The 20,662-nt window shown below is 47.9% G+C and overlaps 2 protein-coding genes across 5 annotated transcripts in view; one reads left to right on the plus strand and one right to left on the minus strand.

Moving 5' to 3' along the window:
- ZDHHC3 (zinc finger DHHC-type containing 3) overlaps positions 1 to 947 on the minus strand; it is a 54,404-nt gene extending 53,457 nt beyond the window's left edge. For 2 of the 3 annotated variants that reach the window (XM_029242089.1, XM_029242087.1), the window contains exon 1: positions 694 to 914. The gene's annotated coding sequence lies outside the window, so the exon portion shown is untranslated. Of the gene's footprint in view, positions 1 to 693 lie in introns of all 3 variants that reach the window. The other variant, XM_029242088.1, reaches the window with a different exon arrangement.
- Positions 948 to 999: 52 nt separating this feature from the next.
- The window catches only part of EXOSC7 (exosome component 7), a 29,299-nt gene continuing 9,636 nt past the window's right edge, over positions 1,000 to 20,662 (plus strand). Inside the window, exons 1-4 of one of the 2 annotated variants that reach the window (XM_029242090.1) lie at positions 1,000 to 1,083; positions 8,947 to 9,048; positions 9,353 to 9,447; positions 15,738 to 15,903. In XM_029242090.1, coding sequence (XP_029097923.1) covers positions 1,027 to 1,083; positions 8,947 to 9,048; positions 9,353 to 9,447; positions 15,738 to 15,903 — 420 coding nt within the window. In that variant the 5' untranslated portion in view covers positions 1,000 to 1,026. Of the gene's footprint in view, positions 1,084 to 8,338; positions 8,738 to 8,946; positions 9,049 to 9,352; positions 9,448 to 15,737; positions 15,904 to 20,662 lie in introns of those variants that run through there. The other variant, XM_029242091.1, reaches the window with a different exon arrangement.

Below are 20,662 nucleotides of genomic sequence, written 5' to 3' on the forward strand. Positions count from 1 at the left end.
GACCCCACATTCACCTTGCAGGTATCCTTTCTGAATATTCAAGACCCATTCTTACGTGGCCACGAGAGGGGCTGACATTTTTTTCGTCCACGGCTCCCAGCGATCCCTAGTCACTGCTAGGAAGTGCTGGGGACGCCTGGGCACTGCGCCCCCCAGCCAGCGCCGACCAAGACTCTCCCCCCCTACTCTCTTTGGGACAATGCTCCGGCAGCCACCCGGGGCAAGGGGATCCTGCAAAGGTTCCGGGTCAGCGTTCGGTCAACCAGCCCCAGAGAGAGAGCGGGGGTGGGGGTGGGGGAATCCCTGGGGTGAAGACGCCTCGGGACTAGTGGGCATTCACTTCTGGCCCAGACCCTTCCCACCGGGAACGACCTAAAGAGGTCTTTATCGCCTCTTTCTTTTCCACCATTCTAGGGACCAGAGAAATGAAAGACAGGGGGCAGGAAGGAGAGCAAGGAGACAGCCTCTCAGGCCAATCACGACGTCCGCCTCCCCTCACTCGGAGTGAGTCTGTCTGTGTCCGTCTGTCTGTCTGTCTCTCTCAACACACACGACCTGCTACTTCAACTTCAGCTCTGAGCAAACTGCGCCGCACGTCTCTCCTACTACGAGTCCTCCAGCTCCGGCTCCGGCCCGTGCCTCTCGTCTCACCCCAGCTTTTTCACCCAATCCCAGTTTCCTCACCCAACTGACCATGAAGCTGGAGGCAGTTCCCCAGTCCCAGGCCCCCGGTGGGGCTCGGCGGTCGCCGCCGCCGTCGCTCCCCCTGCAGCCCCCGACCCGCGATCCGGCCTTGGGCTGCAGCGATGGCTCCCCGGCACGAGGCGCCGCGGCTCCCTGGACTCGGCCAGACACAGGGCGGCGCGCAAGAGAAGCCCATCGAGCTCCCGACGGTGGTGGCGGTGGTGGCGGCGGCGGCTGCCGGAGCGGCCGCCGCGCAGGCTGATGACGCATGGGCGCGGAGGGGGCGTGGTCCGCGGGGGAGACGCTGGCAGATGACATCTGGCGGCGGGGAGGCTCGGCAGCATGGCGTTTGTGGCGCTGAGTGAGGCGGAGAAGGTGTACATTGTGCATGGCGTTCAGGTAGCGGCAGCAGCGGTACCGGCGCCGGCCGCCGGGTTCCCCTAGGACTGCGGCTGACTGGGTTTACCTTGTGATTAAACCGCTCGGCGGCCGGCGTGTGCAGATCGAAGCCGGCAATGAGGGCGTATTTGGGACCGGGCGGCGAGAATCCATTTAGGATTGTATTTGTACTTGCTTCTTTCTGGGTCTACAAGGTTCCACACCCGGGTAGGAAGCGGTGGGCAGTCCCTGATTCTGTTAAACACCCTCTCAGCCTTTGAAGGCTGAGCTGTCCCATTTTTGTTAGGTACATATTCTATCATCATTTTTATCCCATTGAATCTTTGTAACAGTCCTGAAGGTAAGTATTATCTCTACTTTACATATAAGGAACTATGCTCAGAGAGGTTAAATCAGTTGTCTGAGGTCACAAAGTAAGTGTGTGGTGGTGTTACCCGAAAACAGGGTTTGCCGCTTGGCGGGTGTCGAGCCAAAAGACACAACCAAGCCAAAGATTGGGAGAAGGAAGGATTTATTAATTGCAGCAAGTGAGGGGACGCTGAGGATCTTTTCCAAAGCAGTGTCTATCCAATTAGCAAAATTGGAGAATAAGCTAAGGGCACATGCATATTCATGTGGGGGCTTGAGCAGAGGAGAATTTAGCATAGAATTGGGGCAAAGGTTAACAGACTCCAAGCTTTAGTTGATTGGAGTCTCCGAAGGTCAAAAAGGTCAACATCATCCTTCCTCGGGTTGAGACCAGCTTGGGGTCTTATCCTGTAGTTACCATCCTCTAGCTGGGTGGGGGCCTTAGTTCTTGTATAACAAGTCAAAGATCTGTATCAGATTGTTAAGTATATCCCTTGAGGAAAAACTAGGGCTCTGTTTTATCTCAACTGTTATTTCTTCACTGCTTTCCCTTTTTTCCTGCATTCTTTACTTCCCTCAACATCATTGATTACAGAGACCTGTTCAAGGGCAAGCATTATGGTCAGGCTTAGATCACAACAATGCTTAGGCCTAAAATGGCTTCTCTTATGTCCAGAAAGCCATGCCTGGTTCTCTTTTTCCGGGGCCCCCTACCCTCTCTGATTACAGTGGACCTGGGATATAAATCCAGATCTTTCTGATTGCAAAGCCCACCTTGACTTGCATGCCACTTTCCCTTTTTTAAAATAGGGATTCAAAGGCAAAGGCCAGAGAGACTCCCCACTTCTACTTCTCTTTCTTCTGTCTTCTGAAAGCATGTTGGGGAAATAAGGGGGAGGGCAAGTTCTGAACCCCACCATTTTCCTAGACCTTAAATAGTATATTGACATATATTGCTGTATTGTTATCTTTTTAGGTAGTACTTTTTCCCACGTTGGTTCTAAGTTTCTTTAGAACCCTATTTTGCATTTCTTTGTACAACTTTTGTTTTACTAACTTGTATCAAACTGGTTTTTATATTCAGGAATTTGGGGGCAGATGTCAGAATATCCAGAATTAGCATTTAATCCTCTTTTGGGGTTTGCTTAACTAGCTAAATATGTGCTGCTTCCTCCATGAAAAGACATTGCTAACCTCCGTCTTAGCCCAGTGATTCTGAAACCTTGAAGCGCCTTTTACTCACAAAATACAGCTTCGCGGGCTTTACCTGGACCTTCTGAATCAGAATCTCTGGGGCTGGGGCCTGGGAATGGGTATTTTCATAAATGTTGGGAGATTTTGATGCAGTCACCAGACGTTGGGCTATGGGCAAGCCTCTGGCCTGGTCCAGCCTGGAGTCTGCTGCAGAAATCTTTGCCCCCCTGCCTGAGGTTGTTGCAGGAAGGGGGACCCCTTCCAGGGCCCGAGAGTGGGCTCTTGTCTAACACTCGGAAATGAATTGTCTGAGGGGACACACGTGCTGACAAAGCAAGAGACTTTATTGGGAAGGGGCACCCGGGCAGAGAGCAGCAGGGTAAGGGAACCCAGGAGAACTGCTCTGCCACGTGGCTCACATTCTCAGGTTTTATGGTGATGGAGTTAGTTTCTGGGTTGTCTCTGGCCAATCATTCTGACTCAGGGTCCTTCATGGTGGCGTGTACATCACTCAGCCAAGATGGATTCCAGCGAGAAGGATTCTGGGAGGTTGGTAGGACATATTGACTGGTGTCCCCTCTCCTTTTGATCCTTCCCGAATTCTTCCGGTTGGTGATAGCTTGTTAGTTCCGTGTTCCTTACCAGGACCTCCTGTTGTAAGATAACTCATGCAAGTGGTTACTATAAGTTCTGGCCAGGGTGGGCAGTTTCCGTCAGTGGTTCCCCTAACAAGGTCACATGACCTCCTGCGTCTGTTTGAGTGAGGACTTGGAGTCAGACAGAGCAGGGATCCTTTCCCGGCTCTACCATTCACAGTAAGAGTGATTCTTGCTTGAGTAGCTGAGCTAGCTCCCCCTGTGTAAAATCCATCTGGGAGCAGAAAGGAATTGTGAGGAATGATGAGAAAAGAGAATATGGACCACCTGGCATGTGGTCAACCCTGAAGAGAAGTTGGCTCCCTGTCAAGATTTTTCTATCGGAAGTGTGGCTTTGTCCGGAACCATCCATACTATATCCGCAACCTTCCTAGTGACCCCATGTGGGGTTCTGCCTGTGGCTGTTGAGATTTAAGCTCTTTTGATTTGGAGGGCTAGAGATTGTTAAATTGTCTCAAGACAAGGGGGATTTGTGGCCAGGCCTGGAAAGTCCCTAGGCAGCTCTGGGGCACTGCCTTTTCAGGGCTCCAGTATGGATCACATAGGCTGTGTGACTCTGCCTGTCTTTACGTCTCTGGTGACAGCCTTACTTCTCTCTGCTGAAGTGTCTCACTTCTCCGCAGCCACTTGCTGTCCAGCTGCCCTCCACCTTGGTACATGCCATCCCCCCACCTTTACTTCTGTGAGGCCTCTCCAGCCTCCCTCCACACCATGACCTGTCAGCTCCTCTTTAACTCCCTTTCGCTCCCAAGTATTTCCCAGATCAGAGATCAGATTCCAAGGAGAGAATCAGTTTCACGCCCCAAAGAGCTGGCCACTCTCTGGATGGTATGCCTTTGGGTCAGGCCCTTTGCAAGGTGAGTGGGATCCCATCCTAAAGGAATGCAGGCCCACCCAACAGGCTTGGAAAGTGGAACGAGGACAACATCTCGTTTTGCCTGCTGTGTCTGGGGCCTGGGCCTGCAAAGCTGGCCCTTTCCAAAGTAGGGTGGCTTTCTAGTAGGGGAGGCCATCTGGTCTCAGTTCTCCTCCAGCAAGCTCTGCACTCTTGGACAAGTCAAAGCAAGGTAGTGGAGGTGGGAGGTGGTTAGCATCGCCTCAGAGGACTACTTTAAGTCTAAACCCTCCCAAGTGTGTTGGATTAGGAGAGCCAACTGACAACTCCCATTAGGAAGTAGGACTGGGTTACCCGGGTGTGAGGAACAGCAACTCTGGGTTGGGTCATCTGTCCTGCCACTCTGTCACAAACAGGAGGTTAAACTTGGCGCCTCAGTGTCCTCGTTTGTAACCTCTCTCCGGGTTGTTTTCGAGGATTCAGTGAGTTCATATGTGCTGCCAGAAGCAGAAGGAGCTGCTGAGCAGGGACTCCTGTGTGCTGCACTGTGCTGAGGATTCTCCTATAACTCTGTAGGGTCGGGGTTATTCCCGCTTTATAGACAAAGAGACAGACTCAGAGCTGTTGAGGAACTAACTTGCTCAAGGTCAAAAAGCTGGCGTGGAACAACAGAGTTTTAAATATAGGTTGGCGGTGACTCTGTGCCACACCCAACCAGCAGGGTTGTTGTGATCACACAGGTAACAACTTGAAAGTCACGAGGAGCCATCCTAGCATCCAGAAGGCCTTTACCTAGAGAGGTGCTCAGTCCCCTCTGCTGAGAACAGGGTTCCACTCCCTGGTGTGGTCCGTCACCTGTGGACATCTCTATTGATTTTTTAAATGGAGCTTTCACTTCAGGGCAGCCCATGTTTAAGTGTTCACACATGGATTGATTCCTTAGCTCCTGGGTACTACAGATGAATAAAAATTGTGGTAGGGCGTCAGGCTCTGAGCCAGGCCAAGCAGGTTTGGCGATTTCCTAAGCCTTTTTTTTTTGCGGTACGCGGGCCTCTCACTGTTGTGGCCTCTCCCGTTGCGGAGCACAGGCTCCGGACGCGTAGGCTCAGCGGCCATGGCTCATGGGCCCAGCCGCTCCGCAGCATGTGGGATCTTCCCGGCCCGGGGCACGAACCCGTGTCCCCTGCATCGGCAGGTGGACTCTCAACCACTGCACCACCAGGGAAGCCCCTTCCTAAGCCTTTTATGAGGAAAAGTGGATTTTTAAAAAGTCCTGTGTGCAGTGATTCATGGACTTTGTTTTCTCCTGTTGTGTGCTTTTTTCTATGAAAAAAATTATACTTTACGTGTCCCTGGAAAGGGAAATTTGTAGCTTTTTTGTTTATCTCTTACTTGTCACCCGAGCCTTCCTGACTGAGCCTTCCCCAGGGGGCAGAGACTGATTTAAAGGCTGGAAAGGCAAGCTCTGGTGAGGCCCAGTTTTCTGACACCCCTCCAGCCGCATTTTGGAACAGTGGGTTGTCACTACAAAGGGTTGTGACTAGAGTGAGTGGTAATTTAAAGCAATAGTGGGAAGCCCTGTAGCCTTGCGGCCTCCCTGCTTTCAGAGTCGTCATCACCATCATTAGGACGAACTGGTATAGCCAGCCAGTTCGTCCTTTGAGGGAGGCCTGTGCTGCCTCCTTTGCACAGTGAAGAGACTCTTTAGAATGCAGGAGACTGTGGAATTGGGGTTAAGAGCTCTGGCTTGGAATTCAAGTGCTATTTACTGGCTATGACGTTGGGCCAGCCATTTAGCATCTTTCAACCTGATCCCCATTTGTAAAATGGAATGAAAATTTGCTCTCTTACATTATAGGGTTATTGCGAGGATTTAACATGTTAACTGTATAGTGTTCCTAGCACGTTATCTGGTCGATAGTAAATGCACATTAAATAGTAGCTACTATTAGTTCTTGCAAATAATTGTGGCTCTTTTAATTTATAGATCCACAGAATTAGAGACGCACCTTTGAGGCCGTCGAATTCAATCTCTACATCTACAAATGAGGAAATTAGTCTAGAGGGGAAGGGTTAGGGTTAGGGTTAGGGTTAGGGTTAGGGTTAGTCCTAGGTCAAGCAGCTAGTTAATGGCAGGACCAGGCCTGGAGGCCATGACTGATGCTCCTAGTGACTGCTCACACTTGTGCCATACCTACAATCCACCAAGGACTCATTGTAAATGCTGTTTCTGGGCCAGGTGTTGACTTCCTAGCAGGGCACACCTGGGGGATGGGGCAAGCCGAGATTGACCTAGGATGCTTTCATGTGGATGGGGGTAGGTGGGGTTGTGATGAGACACAGTTATATAGTTTTGGGATCCTCCAGGGAAGAGAACTCACTCTGTAGAGTTCAGGAGACTCGTTCTTCTAGACTTGAAATTCTGTTGCTTTCGAGAACATGTCTCCCCAGGCTTGAGATAGGGATTGCCTCCAGGGAGGGGATGGCTGGGAGGGGATGTCTTGGAGTCGACTGGCTGCAAAAGGACTTCAACCTGATTTAGGATGTTTATTTTCTCTCCTTTAACAGGAGTTTAAAGAGTTGAAACAAACACGACAGATGGTAGTAGTTGGTACTGTGTGGCGGGAGTATTCAGTGTTTTCCTTTTCTGTATTTTAATTTCTCAAAATAAAAAAGTCAATCAGATATGCAGTGAGCCAAGCAGTTTAAAGATAAATCTCTGACAGATACATACTTCAGAACAGTGGTGGCTTGTTTGTTTGGTTTTGGTTTGTTTGTTTGGTTTTGGTTTTTAACATTTTGAGAAGCATTAATCCCTTTGAGAATCTGATGAGGCTAATGATTTTTTTGCTGAAAGAAAGAGCTTTCAAAAAATGTTTACAGAGAATGAGGACAATCTCTATGAGCTGATGTGGAGTGATTTCCTGCATATGTATTGTTAATTGTTTAGAAAAAGAAGCTACGTGTAAAAGAGTGTCTGTAGTATGCCATATTTTATCAAAAAAAATAAGGGATATTAAAAATACTCTTATCTGTTCATTTGTGGAAAGGAAGTACATGAAAGATGGACTGGGAACTAAAGAGATTGGTTACCTGCCTGGCGCTGGTGGGAGGGGGTGGGAAGGTGGGGGGGGATGAAAATAGGGATGAGGGGTGAGTGACATTTCTCTGAGCACACCTTCTCTGATAGCTTTCACTCTTAGAGCCCTGGTGATAGTAATTAAAAGTAGCCAGGATGTGGGGGATCCAAAATGGAACCCCAGCAGTTACTAATGAACTGACAGGGGTACAGACGAGTAACAGAGGCACAGAAAGGATGGGGAAAGACAACTGGAAACAATATTTTGAGTGGGTGCTGTAAGGCTAAAGACAAAAAGAACTCTACACAAATACTGTATTAGTAAATTTGTTTTTCACAGGGGTATGGCGTAGTAATTCTGAAACTACTTTATGTATATACAGAGATTTAACAAATACATAAATACATTGTAGATAATGAGAGCCAGGTTCCTCCCTGTCTGAGAAAGAAGTTACAAATAAGACAAGGAGGTAGGTTAGAACCAACTCTCAGTATGAACACATGACTTTTTAACAGATATGTGGATAGATACAGAAATAAATATAGGTGTGTGTATGTGTGTGGGTTAGTACACATACGTATATTTTCTAGCATTGTTCTACTGAGACGATCTAGAAGCAATGATACCCCTGTAGCAATGAACCTACTTAGCACCCAGATCCTGGTTTTTAAGTACTATTCTGCAATGAAGGGAACCAGGGCTCCTTGGAAAAAGGGCTGATCCCAGGGCTGGGGCGGGTAAAATACAAGTGGCTGGAACACCTTTTGTTGTCAGAAGTAAGGAAGTGCTCAGAAGAGATTGGAGACATGTTGAGAGAATGCAAGAACCAACCCAAAGGAGCTCCCAGTGGCCAAGTCTGGGACTCTTGGAGTAACAAGATAAATAATGGAAGTACTGGATTACAACCACAGCATAAAATAGTTATTTATGAGTTATACCAATAGAAGTAAATAATTGAGTAAGTAAATAACTGGGGATAAGGCCAGGCAGTACGCACACCACCCTGAAACCCATCCTCTGTAGCAGGGGTTGGCAAACTTTTCCTGTGAAGGACTAAATAGTAATGATCTGGGGGCTGCAGGTCATGTGGTCTCTATCTCAACCCCTCAGCTCTGCTGCTGTGGTATGACAGCAGCCACAGAATACCCGAGCGAGTGGGCACGGCTGTGTTCCAGTAGAACGGCTTATGAAAACAGGCAGCCTGCAGGCCTAACTTTGTTGACCCTGTTCTAGAGCATGCCTGTTTTAGAAGATCTTTTAGAAGATACCAGTTAGTTGTTTTTAGCTATTTACAGACTAGATCTGATTGGGTTTGGGGGGTAGGAGGGCTACAGCCAAGACAGTTGTACCTGTATCTCTGACAATCCATACTTCTTGTGACTTCAGAATTGCAGATTCGGAAAGAGACATCTTTAATTTGTCCGTTCAGATTTTGTTTGTGTGTGCCTGTTCTGTATAGTGGTACGTAGTTTGGACTTCGTGCTCCGACAGACCTGGGTTGGAAGCTGAGCTTTGCTGTCCCTAGCTGTGGGACCTTGGACGTGAGTCGCTTAACTTCTCTGAGTCTCCATTTCCTCATTTGTAAAATAGTAATGTTACTACCTATGAGGACAGAATATTTGGATGAATCACTAAGAGAAAAGGAGTTGTTGTACCACATATTTCTCTCTGGGGGGAAAGGAGTGAGTCAGTTGAACAGTCTGTTAGAGGTTTAGTATTATAACCTTGGGATTCTGATTGTTGCACTCAGGAAGACCTCCGCATGGATGGCCGTGGCTGTGAAGACTACCGATGTGTTGAAGTGGAAACTGACGTGGTGTCCAACACCAGTGGGTCTGCCAGAGTCAAGCTGGTGAGTACTGTGGCCACAGTCTGTACCCAGGTGGAGGAATGGGTAGGCTCTAGGGAACCAGTTGCAGGCCCCTCTGGGCTTTTGGAGTGCATATTGTTCCAAGGGAAATCTAAGACCCAAGCCAAACTCTGGGAGGGGGTCTGTATACATCTGAAGGACCCCTCACCTTCTCAAAGGGCCACTTTCCAAGTCCCGGCACTGATGCTAAGCGAGTCCCCTCGAGGCGTACATCTGGGAGCGGAGGGGGTGGTTGGGTGCCTGGCTGCCTGCCCTGAGTGAGGACCCTTCTTGCATGTGTCTGCAGGGTCACACAGACATCTTGGTGGGAGTGAAAGCAGAAATGGGGACGCCGAAGCTGGAGAAACCAAATGAAGGTTACCTGGAGTTCTTTGTTGACTGGTCAGTACTCTGCAGATATTTTTAAAGAAAAATGCTTTAAAAGATAGAAGATTCAGAGAATGAACCTCTGGTTTCTTGTTGAGCCCACTTTTATTTTGTATTTAATCATCTTTCACCAGCCAGCAGGTATTTACTGAGTTCTCCTGTGTACCAGGCACTGGGAAATGTGAAAGGAGGCCTTGGCTCAGGTCCTGCCCTTGTCCTAATCAGCTGGCCCTCACTGGGCTTCATTTTCCCTGTCTGAAAAAGGAGGGTGTCTGCCAGGCAGCCCGGCACATGGTAGTTATGAGAGTCAAATTAAATGATGTCCTGTTTCTCTTCCTGCTCTAGTTTTGCAGAAAACTTTTCATGACTTGCTTGGCAGAGCAGGGAGTAGGGCAAGCCAAGCAGCCTGACAGGCCGACGGGGTGGCAGCTGGGCAGGCAGTGTGGGTACTGGGAAAAGCAGAGACTCTGCAGTCTCTGCAGCCAGCCAGCCAGCCTTGTTGCTGGCTTCCTTCTCTGACTAGCTGTGTGACCTCAGGCTAGTTACTCAGTCCCTCTGTGCCTAAATTTCTTTATCTAAAATATTGAGATAATAATACTGTTGTGATGATGAGGAAGCGAAGTAATGAAAATAGAGTGAGCATCCAGCACAACGACTGGTTCAGTGGACTTTCAAAAGTGTTCTTTCTCTCCCTCGTGTTACCTCCCCTTCTAGGGGTTGGGGCTTTTTATCGGGTTGCCAGCCCAGTCTCATCTTCTATCTGTAACTCCTCTTCTAGCTGGGTGGTGACAGCAGACCTTCTTGAGGTGGGTAAGGCTCTATTGGCTCATGCTAGGTGCAGGTATATAATATTGGTACTTTACTGGGAGGGGTGGCAAGACCACCCCCCACATTCAAACATTTCCTGAAAGGACTCACAGGACTTAGCATAGAGCATGGAGTTGTATTCAGAGCTATGATTATCACAGAAATGCAGCAACACGTGTGTGATGATTCTGCCTAAGAAAACGCATTAGAGACTCAGCACCCAAGATTTTGATTGGGGCTGGTCACATAGGCACCCTCTGCTTTACACATACCAAAGTTCCAGACTCCCAGAAGGAAAGCAGGTGTTTAGCATAAACCACGTTATTTGCACAGACTAGGCACAGGAGACCCAGTTTACTGTTGACTGAGTCCACTCTGAGAGCCAGGTGCCAGCTGAGGACCAACCTTGCAAGCAGACCCTTCTAAAGGTAGCAGCCTTGCACCTGCAATGTCAGCCCTTTTCTGCAAAGATGGTAACCCACATTTGCACAGCGAGTTACAGTCTTCCAGTCTTCACTTCCAAACACAGAAATTGATCCTCACAACACTCCTGAGAGAGATGACAAAAGGGGTTCAGAGAGGGTAAGTGACTTTCCTGGGATCACACAGCTAGTAATGCCAGCTCAGGTCTATTCAGTGCTGAGTCTTTGCTCTTTCTGCTTCATGTAGCCTGCAGGAGCCAGCTTTAGAGGGATATCCTGCTTAGAGTTTTCAGAATGTGTCTGCGTTCATCTTTCTGGCCAGTTTTCCTTCCAGCCCATCCCTGCCCCGGCCCTGGCCCCTCCAGAGCAGTTTCCTCTGTTTCTGCCCAGCTGCTCTCAGCAGTCTTGAGTTGTCCAGTGGAATTGGCCCATCCTTTAAGTTGCTGTGCATGATGGTGAACTTGTTAAGGCCTCCAACTTATCCTTCCTTTGCTTGTGGAGGAAGAAAAAAATGCCTCTCCTGCCTGATTAGGTGCAGTAAACAGTCACTGAGGAGCAGACGCCATGTGTTAGGGGCTGTAATTTGCTTTCCTTTTCTTCCTCTTCATTATCCTTCCGCCTCATTCATCTTAGGCAGACCAAAGGCAGTCAGCCCAGCCACACCAAAGAGAGGGTGTTGCACTCAGATGCTTGGTATAGGAGACACATTTCATTGTGGCTCTGTGTCTGAACATGACTCCAGTTAGCCTGCTGCTGTTGACCCTTTCTTGTCCCAGCTGTAAGAGGGTGGCTCCAGGGTGAGAGGAGCCTTTGAGCTGCCTCTTCCCAAGATCTGGCTTCTAGAAGCAAACCTCTTTCTCCTGGCTGAGAGTGGCTGCCTGCTGGTCTCTTTTTCCCCTTTGTAAGTCTCAAGAGAACCTCACCAGGCCCAGAAACTCCATTTCCCAGGGAGTTCTCCTGAGTCTGTTTCTCAAGGTGGCACCCTTCGGCGTCTTTATGTGGCTCAGTGCGATCAGCCCAGCGGGTAGAATCACCATGAGAGATTCATACAACCCCATTTTCCTGCAAAGAAGAGCAGGTTACCAAGCACCACTGGCTGCCACCTTTATCAGAACCTCATTTGCATATTCAAGGAGCAACTCATAATTGTGTAAACAAATAAACCCCTTTATTTCAATCCAATGAATAGGAATGGCTTCAGGGCACCTGTGGCTATGCCCAGCCATAAGGGTGCTGCCCTCAACCCCATCCGGGCCCCAGGCGTGGGGCCTCTGCTGGAGAGCTCAAGGCATGCACCCATCCACAGGCTGAAAAAGAGTTGTTACCCAGTGGGAGGAAAGTTAATTGGTGGGGGGGGGGCCTCCTGCCTGACTGAGCCCAGCTTGACTTAACTACTTACTAGCAACTTTCATGTTTTAATTATTTAAATTACCAGTGGTAATTACCAGAGAGGTCACAGAAAACGAATTGCTTTTCTGCTAATTCCTTCTACTTCTGTTTGTCTACTTGGAATAATATATGGAGCCTGGTGTAGACACCTTCGCCCACCCCAATGATTTTCCCTGGGTCTTAGAAATGATGCCCTTAGGAAAGGGTACCCATGCCACAGACCCTGATCCCCATACCAGTGGAGGAGGAAAACCTTGGGGTTCCTGAGATCTGCTCCAGAGATGCCTGGCAGCACTTTGACTAAACTGGGAGCGTACTCGGACCTTCTAACTCCTGTCTCTATGTCTTTGTTTTATTAGTTGTAGCCTGACAGTAGGCCATTTTAAATAAGAGGCTTGAAACTTTGGGAAAGATGGTTTCCATCTAAAGCCCAGAAGGTAAGAATTTAGTGAGCTGGTGTTTCACTCTGGTTACCACCATGTGGCAGACCATCAAGTCACTTCTTGGCTCTCTGGCCACCATGTTCATGGGTTTAGGAGCTGTGTTTGGTCTCTCAGAGAGGCTGTGGGTTGTAACTGGAGGAGGTGAGGAGAACACGTTTCGTTCATAGACATTTCAGCGTGCCCGGCACTTGTCAGTTCTCTGGGATCTCAACTACTTTTAAATGTGACCACTTGTTTTTTTTCACTAATATTGAACTGGAAGCTTCAAGCCCTGAATTGGTGGGTGGAGCCACTTGATCTCTGTTCCTTACCTACTTCGTGCGCTTGAAGGGGGCACCATTCTCGGCTGAAGGGCTGGGGGTGGGGGCAAAGCAGAGAGGCAACCTGCAGAAGTCATTTGAGGCTCGCTGTGCTTTGAACGTCTCCAGAGCTAACGATTCTCCCAGGAACTGCAAACAAGGGCTTACGATGCAACACTCAGAATGTGCCACTGTTCCCATACCCATTTATAGGGAAGCTTTTGCAGGCTCAGAAGTGAGCACATGTGCTCCCTGAGGAATTGGGACCTACCTGGGGGCTAGATGACTAGAGGGGAAAGGCCTGGAGTCATCCCTGGCCCAGGTACCTACTAAATCACTTTTTCTGCCGTGGGCCTGGCCTGGCCTGGCTGTAAGGCTTCACAGATTTGCAGGCTAGATTGACAGCAAGGGAAACAACAATGGGCCTAGTGTCTGAAGTCCTGTTCCAGGTAGACATGGCCTTGATCTCAGGCTAATCCAGTTAAACCAGAGATGTGCCAAGCAGGAGGTGCACAGTTGAGGTGATAAGTCAGGAGGTTGGAGAACTGGGAGGGGCAGCGTTCCCAGGATTTTATGTTTATCCAGCTCAATAAGCGATTTCCCAACAGCCCTGGAAGAGGGGCTGGGTCATACTTTATGAAGGATCTGAATTGGTTTTGGTAATTGTAATTATAGAAACCACTTGTCTTGTGCCAAAAACAAACAAACAAACCAAACCCAAGTCTATATTCCTCTACTGAAAGAATATATTGTGATGCCTGCGAACAGGAGTCTGGGATTACCAGCCTGCATTCTCTCGCTCTCTTTTTTTGCTTGGCACTTAATAGAGAAGCTTTTTATTTAGGACTCCCTTGGTCTGCATTCGTTGACTCCAACATTTGTGGTCTAGTAATAAGTCCCAAGACCAGAGCACCCATTCATTACCTTGAGGCACAAGACAGACCCAAGGAGCGCTAACCTGACTAATGTTAGGCTACAAGCCAAGCATGCTGAATTACATATTCAGGGAGAGTCCAGAGCAGGAGCTTTCCGTAGTCTCCTGAGCATCTAAACCTTCCTTTCTCTGGCCACCAGCTATGCTGAAAGAGTTAACCTGTATTTTAAAAAGGAAAAGAAATAAAAACCTTTTAAAATGGGAAAATTTTCCACTTTAAACCAGCCCAGTGTCAAAAAAAACCAATGGGGGGTGGTTTGGTAGGTAGATTATTTAGCCGATTGGCCTGGGAAGTTCTTAAACCATCCCTTCGGGCTGTTAGTGCGTCAATCCCCAGTAATTAGCCCCTCCCAGGAGGATGTGGCCCACTGTAATCAGGGAAAGGTCAACATTTTAAGCATAAGCATCTCTGCCTAGATTTGTTTACACAATGGTCTGTTTAGATGCAGTTTTTAAACACTTAAAAGATGGGACTTAATGGCTTAGCGTTTAAATTAGAAACAGGTTGTCTTTTGCTAGCCCTGCAAAATAATGAACTTGGTCTCTAGCGACTTGATTATTTTACCATAAATGAGCTTCTTTTCATGGCTTAGTGCCCGAGTCTGGCAGAGGCAGTGAGGGAACAGTGAGGTTGCTCTGACAGTAATGAAGTTTCTCATAGGGGTTTTAAATTGGGGTTCTGCTGGCTCGTAGTAGTAAGGGAACACTATGAGAGTAGCAAAGTTATTACACAACGATACACTCTCACTGTTTTAGGATTCATCTTACATCTGTATTAGAATGGACCAGACAAAAGGGACACTTAAATATATTAGGTGAGGTTTCTTTCAGCATTACACAGACGAGGTGGGTACAGCCTTGAGCCTTCACGTAGGTTTTGCTTTGCCTGGAATCCCCTTGCGTTTCTGTGGTCTGACCAGCTTCTACTCATCTTCAGGTTCAAGGACTCCTATAACCCTCAACACTGGTTGACATCCCTCTTGACCCCCCACTCCTGTTTGCCCACTATCGTGTGACTCCCCCCAGCAACTGGGATTGCTGACTTAGGGTCTGCATTTGCCTTGCTCAGTCTCTAGGTCTCCAGTGCCTAGCACACGGGCCCGGGACCTTCCAGGTGGATGAGGACCAGAAAGCTTCAATATGTGATTTTGTAGAGACCATACTGAAACAACTGATTTCTTATCTTTCTAGGCCTTATTTATTACAATAAAATGATTACTGGAATGTTTGTATATGTCACAAGTGTATTAAGGATTTGTTTTCATTAAGCCAGAACCCTCAAAAATCTCCTGTTAAACACTTTGAGTAGTGCTTAGGGTGGCGAATGTCAATGCTTGTTAATTCTTTTTTGAGGTGATTTGGCATAAAATTAAAGAGGCTAAAAAGGAAAAAGTTTTCTCTAGAAAAATGAAGTAAAAGAGAGAACCTAATATTTAAATCGGCCAACAGTCTTATTTTCCTGCTTTTCAGTACCATGATAATCTAAAGTTAATAACATAACTCTGACATACTGTTATATATATATCTTCTAAATCATTCCAGGAAAGTTATTGTACCTACATTGTGGTTTTTGTTTTGAGAGTATCATATCATCATCTAGGGATGGTGTATATAATGTAACCCCTCTGTAGGCCAGACTGATTCTCTAGGCCTCTCTGGGCCTGCCAGAGAAGAGTCTTTATTATACCCTCAAGATATGAGTGTTCGTTATTACTGGCTGAGGTTCATCTTACCAGCGTTCTTGTTTCTCTTTGGATAAATATGGCTTCTGTAGAAGTCAGTGGGAACTCCCACCACGCACACTGTGACACATCCAGAACATGGTCCTGGCCTGGCTCATTGCGTGTGTCTAGAGGCTGGAAAAGTGTCAGATGTATCCTTTCCTCATTTCAGTGACTTTCCTCATAGTCCTGGTTCTTCTAGCATCCCCCAGGGAAACTGGAACAAAGCCTGCCCTTTTGCTCTTTGCATTCGACAAGACTCACCCCTTTTCTATTGCCCTTCTATATAGTTCAGCCAATGCTACCCCTGAATTTGAAGGTCGGGGAGGTGATGACCTTGGCACAGAGATTGCTAACACCCTCTACCGGATATTTAACAACAAGAGCAGCGTCGACCTGAAGTCCCTGTGCATTAGTCCTCGGGAGCATTGCTGGATTCTCTACGTGGATGTGCTAGTAAGTATCACATTGCTGTACTGGCCATACTCTACCTTTGTTGGAAGCCAGTTGGCCTACTTTCCTCCCACTGCTTTTTCCGTCTTCAGTTGAATGCTTTCAATTTCCAGGGTGAGGTTAGTTGGGAAAAGATTGGTCTCCTGTAATAATTTAAAAATTAAATACAACATAGTAGTGCAGGTATAATGCCATCTTACAGTAAAGTTACAGTCATGTCATGGTAACACCTAAAATTATCCACAGAGGCTGTCGGGGAGAAGAAAACAAGAGATGCTCTCTAGATGGTGGCAAACAGAGTTGATGGGCAGAGTTTAGACAAGAAGGATAATGGAAAGATGATGAGCTCTTTACATGCATTTTCATGTAACCCTTACAAATGTTTTGTGAGTGGGCACTTGTTTTCCCCATTTATAAGTGAGGGAACTAAGACACAGAGAGGTCAAGTAACTAGCCCAGGAGGTCTCAGCTTGTGAGTAGTGGTACTGGGCCTCAAAGCCAGGTCTGATTAGTGCCAGAGCTGGCTCGTGACCTCACCAAGCCATCCTCCCTCGAAAACACCCTGTAGCCCAGCTACTCTGAGTCCCTCGTTTCCTGAGTGAGGCCCCTGAGGCCCTGCCTCCTCCCTCCTCCAGAGTCTGCGCCTGCAGGAGTCTTTCTGGTCTAGCCCTCCATTTCCTTCCTGGTGCTTCCCTCTCAAATACTCGTCTGCCCAGTTTTTGGCGATTGGCAGTAACTTTTCTTACAGCTGTGATTAATTTTGCCAGTCTCTTGTTCATGTACAGGCTTTTGTTGGGTCTATTTTATTCCTTTTCATTTAATTTTATGAACCTTGAGATTAGTGGCTACATCTTCCACTTAATATTGAGGGCACAGGGCTAAGCCGGTGACCAAACAGGTTCTTTAATGAATCTGAAGATAAAGCCCATCTTGTGGACTGATAGTGAACTTCATGCAAGGAACAGCCCAGCTGTCTATAATTGTCGGCCCTGCATGAAACAGGGCAGGGCTTTCTGGATACTTTTAAATTAATTTGATAATAGATGGGCACAGCTAACCCAAAGAGAGCAGTGCTTACTATTGTCTAGCAGGTTAGGGCTGTTCTGAATGCTGATGCTAATGGGTAAAAATAGTGAAATTACAAGTCCATTTGCTTCTTCTCATCTCTGGTAAGCGGGATGTATTTGTAGTTTGATTCCTACCAAGCAGGTAGTTTTACACGTCCTGGTTTTGAGGAGGCGGGAACTGGCAGCCATTACCGATAAGAGTCAGGCTTCATAGCTGCCCAGGGAGGTGCAGCCCTGCACACTTGTGGTTTGGTAGGAGGCTGGCCTGGTGAGGGGGCCTGATGCTCTTTTGATTCAGGCAAGGAGCCTGTTCTCTCAGTGCAGGCTCTTGAAAAACTGGTGAACATCATAGGGACGTTATCTCAGCTTAGAACCAGCATGCTTCTTCCATGAGCAGGGATATATGGTGAGCAGGAGTGTCTCGGGTGCATTGTGTCTTGGTCACCTGCAGGCCTTTCTTTCTTTCTTTTTTTTTTTTTTTAATTTTTGGCCACACCCTGCAGCAGGTGGGACCTTAGTTCCCTGGCCAGGGATTGAACCCACGCCCCCTGCAGTGGAAGGCAGAGTCTTAACCACTGGACTGCCAGGGAAGTCCCAGGCCTTTCTTTTTAAGACTTTTTGCATTTGGATTTCTTCTCTAATATTTTTTTAAAGGTTTTACTTATTTTGGAAGAAGATGTGAGCTTTTGAAATGTTGTCATCTTCAGAAAAGTTTTTAATGAATTAGAAAAGCATTTTAAAAATTATATTATTAATGAGGTAGATTACTTTTTGTCATTCACATAATTGCTTTCTGCCTTGGTGGGAACGTACTTCATGCATGTGAGGTAGGAGATAGGCTTTTGTTTGGGGAGTAAGTTTTTGTCCTACATCTAAAAATACATTGAATACATTGAGTCCATGTTGAAGCAAAATGGTGGAAATCCAGTCCTATCACTGGGATTGCAAAAGATGAATCTCCTGTGATTTATTTTTACCAACTGGTCTGGGTAGTCCTCAGGCAGAGCCCATCTTTCAAACAAATATTCACTGGGCAGCCTTCCATGCTTTCATACTTTTATTGCAGGCACAATTACTTGAAACCTATTATAGTCAGATGATCCACCTGTTTCCAGTATTGGTTTTTTCCCCAGTTGCATTATTTTATGAGAGTAGAAATTTACCATCATGGAAACTTCATTCATCTTTGCTCTTCACAGTTCTTTAATGGCATACTTTTTACCCCAAGTGGGATAGCTTTGGACTTCACTGCACTGACGGTGTACAGGCGACCTTTGGTGGGGAGGTGGGTCACAAGGCTTGTCTTGCGAGGGGCCCCAGGAGTGGTGATGAGACCCACATGTGGTCTGTGGCACTGGGCATGGGAGGGAAGGTGGAGTGGAGGAGCCACTGAAGCAGCCGGCAGTGGCTGTGTGTGGTGCCAGGAGGTGCTCAACACCGGTGTCTGAGAGGACAGTGCGGGGAAACCCAGGAGGAGCAGGATTTTTGTGGGGAGGCAGGTTTTCTACTTGGTACGCTGTACTTCCTAGCAGTATGGTTTGGAGGTGTACCTTATGAAAAGAAGGCCGTCATCCTCAGAGGCTAACAGAATAAGTTGTCTTGTTCCCCTAAAAGAGCCATTGTAGTATTTGTGCATCTGACGGGAGGTACATCTGTGACCAAGTGTGTCTTCCTTCCCCTTCCTCAGCTCTGCTCCTGCCCCACCTCTGTTACAGGAGGGGTTTTCTCCTCAGCGAAGGTGGACACCTATGACCTCTCTGGGACCACAGTCCAGTCTCTCTGTAACACTAGTTGTCCGGCACCTCCCCGTTTCCTCCCAGCTCGAGTAGGCCTCTTCAGACAGCCCAGTCAGGCTGCTTTGGGTCTCCACATCCCCCCCAGTCTCCCCCTGCTTCTTGGCTGTGCCACTGTGTTTAGCAGAAGGATTCTAGCTAGGCTGGGCCTGCTTGGCAGGAAGAGAGGAAGGTAGGGTCTCTGAGCACCTCTTATGTGCCAGGGATGTAGGGATGTGATCTCATTTAGTCCTCATGGCCACCCTATAGAGAAGCATGGCTTTGCTTCACTGAGGGGGAAACCGAAGCTCGGAGGACACCTGGCCAGCAAGTGGCCGAGAAGAGTGTCAGACACACGCTGCCCGGCCTGGGTTCCTTGTCATGCGGTACCCTGTGAGGAGCCAGGCAGGCAAGCTGAGGCCTGGAGTTGGGTGCCTGCCCTTCGGGGGCCCCTCAGCAGATACTTAGGGTTCAGCATTCTGCCCTCTCGATTTCATCTTTTGGTGATAAGCCAGAATGTTGAAAACCAGTGTTTGTGTTCGGCCTTAACGGGACGTGGTGCAGGACAGTAGAAAGGGCTCTGACTGGCCGGCAGGCCCCTGAGCCCACCTGTCAGGGAAGGGTTGGCCGAGGTGCTCTCCAAGTCCTCTCCAGCTTGGAGGCCTCACAGCTGCTAGAGCAGACGTCAGCATTTATCTGGCACTTTCCTTGCATAAAGCAGATACTGTGGGCAGCAGAATGTAACACGGTGGTCTTCACCCCTGGACAGCCGTCAGGACCACCTAGGACCTGGAGTAAAAAGCAGTTTCCAGGCCCGCAGCCTGCATTGTTAATAAGCTCCCTGACCCTGCATAGCCAGGGTTAGGAACTGGGCTGTCAACAGTGAAGATGGAGAACATGCAGATGCACTCAGACAGTCTGTGAGGACGACAATGGGAAGATGAAAGAGCGAATTAGTATTTATCTTAAAACACTTAGCTGACGCCTACTATGTGCCAGACACACTTCTAAGGGCTTTACAGATACTAAGTTGTTCAACACTTCTGGGAGATCGTGTGGCTTTCACCCTCCATGAGGCCCAGAGATGTTAGGTCCCACCCCGGGTTATTCAGTTACCCAGCAAAGATAGGAATCAAACCAGACTGTCTGGCGCAAGAGTCTAGCCAGAGGTGGGGGCCATGCTGTAGTCTGTACTTGAGCCAGGGTACAGGAGAGCTAGTCCAGTTGCTAGACAAACAAGCTGCAGTTACAAAGCCAGTTGGTAATACAGGCTGGGGGATCATATTCTAATAAGCAGTAATTATACCAGGCTGTAGGAAAGATGGTGTCTGCACTGGAGGTTTGCCCAGAAAGCTTAAAGAGGGGAATTAGAGTTTGCACTGGGTATGAGTGAAGTGCATGAGACATGCCAGGTGTGATTGTTGATTCTTAGTAGAGTTCGGAAGGCCTGGGTTTAGGGCCTGCCTGTCTTCCATAATCACCAGGCTCCTCCTTCCCAGCAGCCCTTCCTCCTGGGCTCTGAAGATAAAGGAATGAACAAAACCAACAGGGTCCAGCCTCACGAGTTGACAGTTCAGATGAAGAGGAGATAGACTCTATAAACAAACACACACAGCAGTACACAACTTATCTTTCTACACGTGACTTCCTCTCCTCTCTTCCTGTTGGCTTTATTCCATAACTCAGGCCAAGGCTTCTTTAAAATAAGGAAGAAGGATGTGTTGCCTTCCTCTTAATAATGCGCTGCAACCCTCCCTGTTCAATGAGTGCACGAGTACAGTCTACACTTTCGCTCATGGGCAAAAACGTGTGAAAGACCTTAGTTGTTACTATGCTTAATGTAGAACAGGGAGTGTTAGGTGTTTGAGCATCAGATGTGCATAGGTAATTACGTGCAGTAGTAACTGCACTAATCAACATGGC

Source organism: Monodon monoceros, unplaced genomic scaffold (assembly GCF_005190385.1).
Source record: "Monodon monoceros isolate NGI ecotype Baffin Bay Population unplaced genomic scaffold, NGI_Narwhal_1 Super_Scaffold_3, whole genome shotgun sequence".
Classification (NCBI taxonomy): Eukaryota; Metazoa; Chordata; class Mammalia; order Artiodactyla; family Monodontidae; genus Monodon; species Monodon monoceros.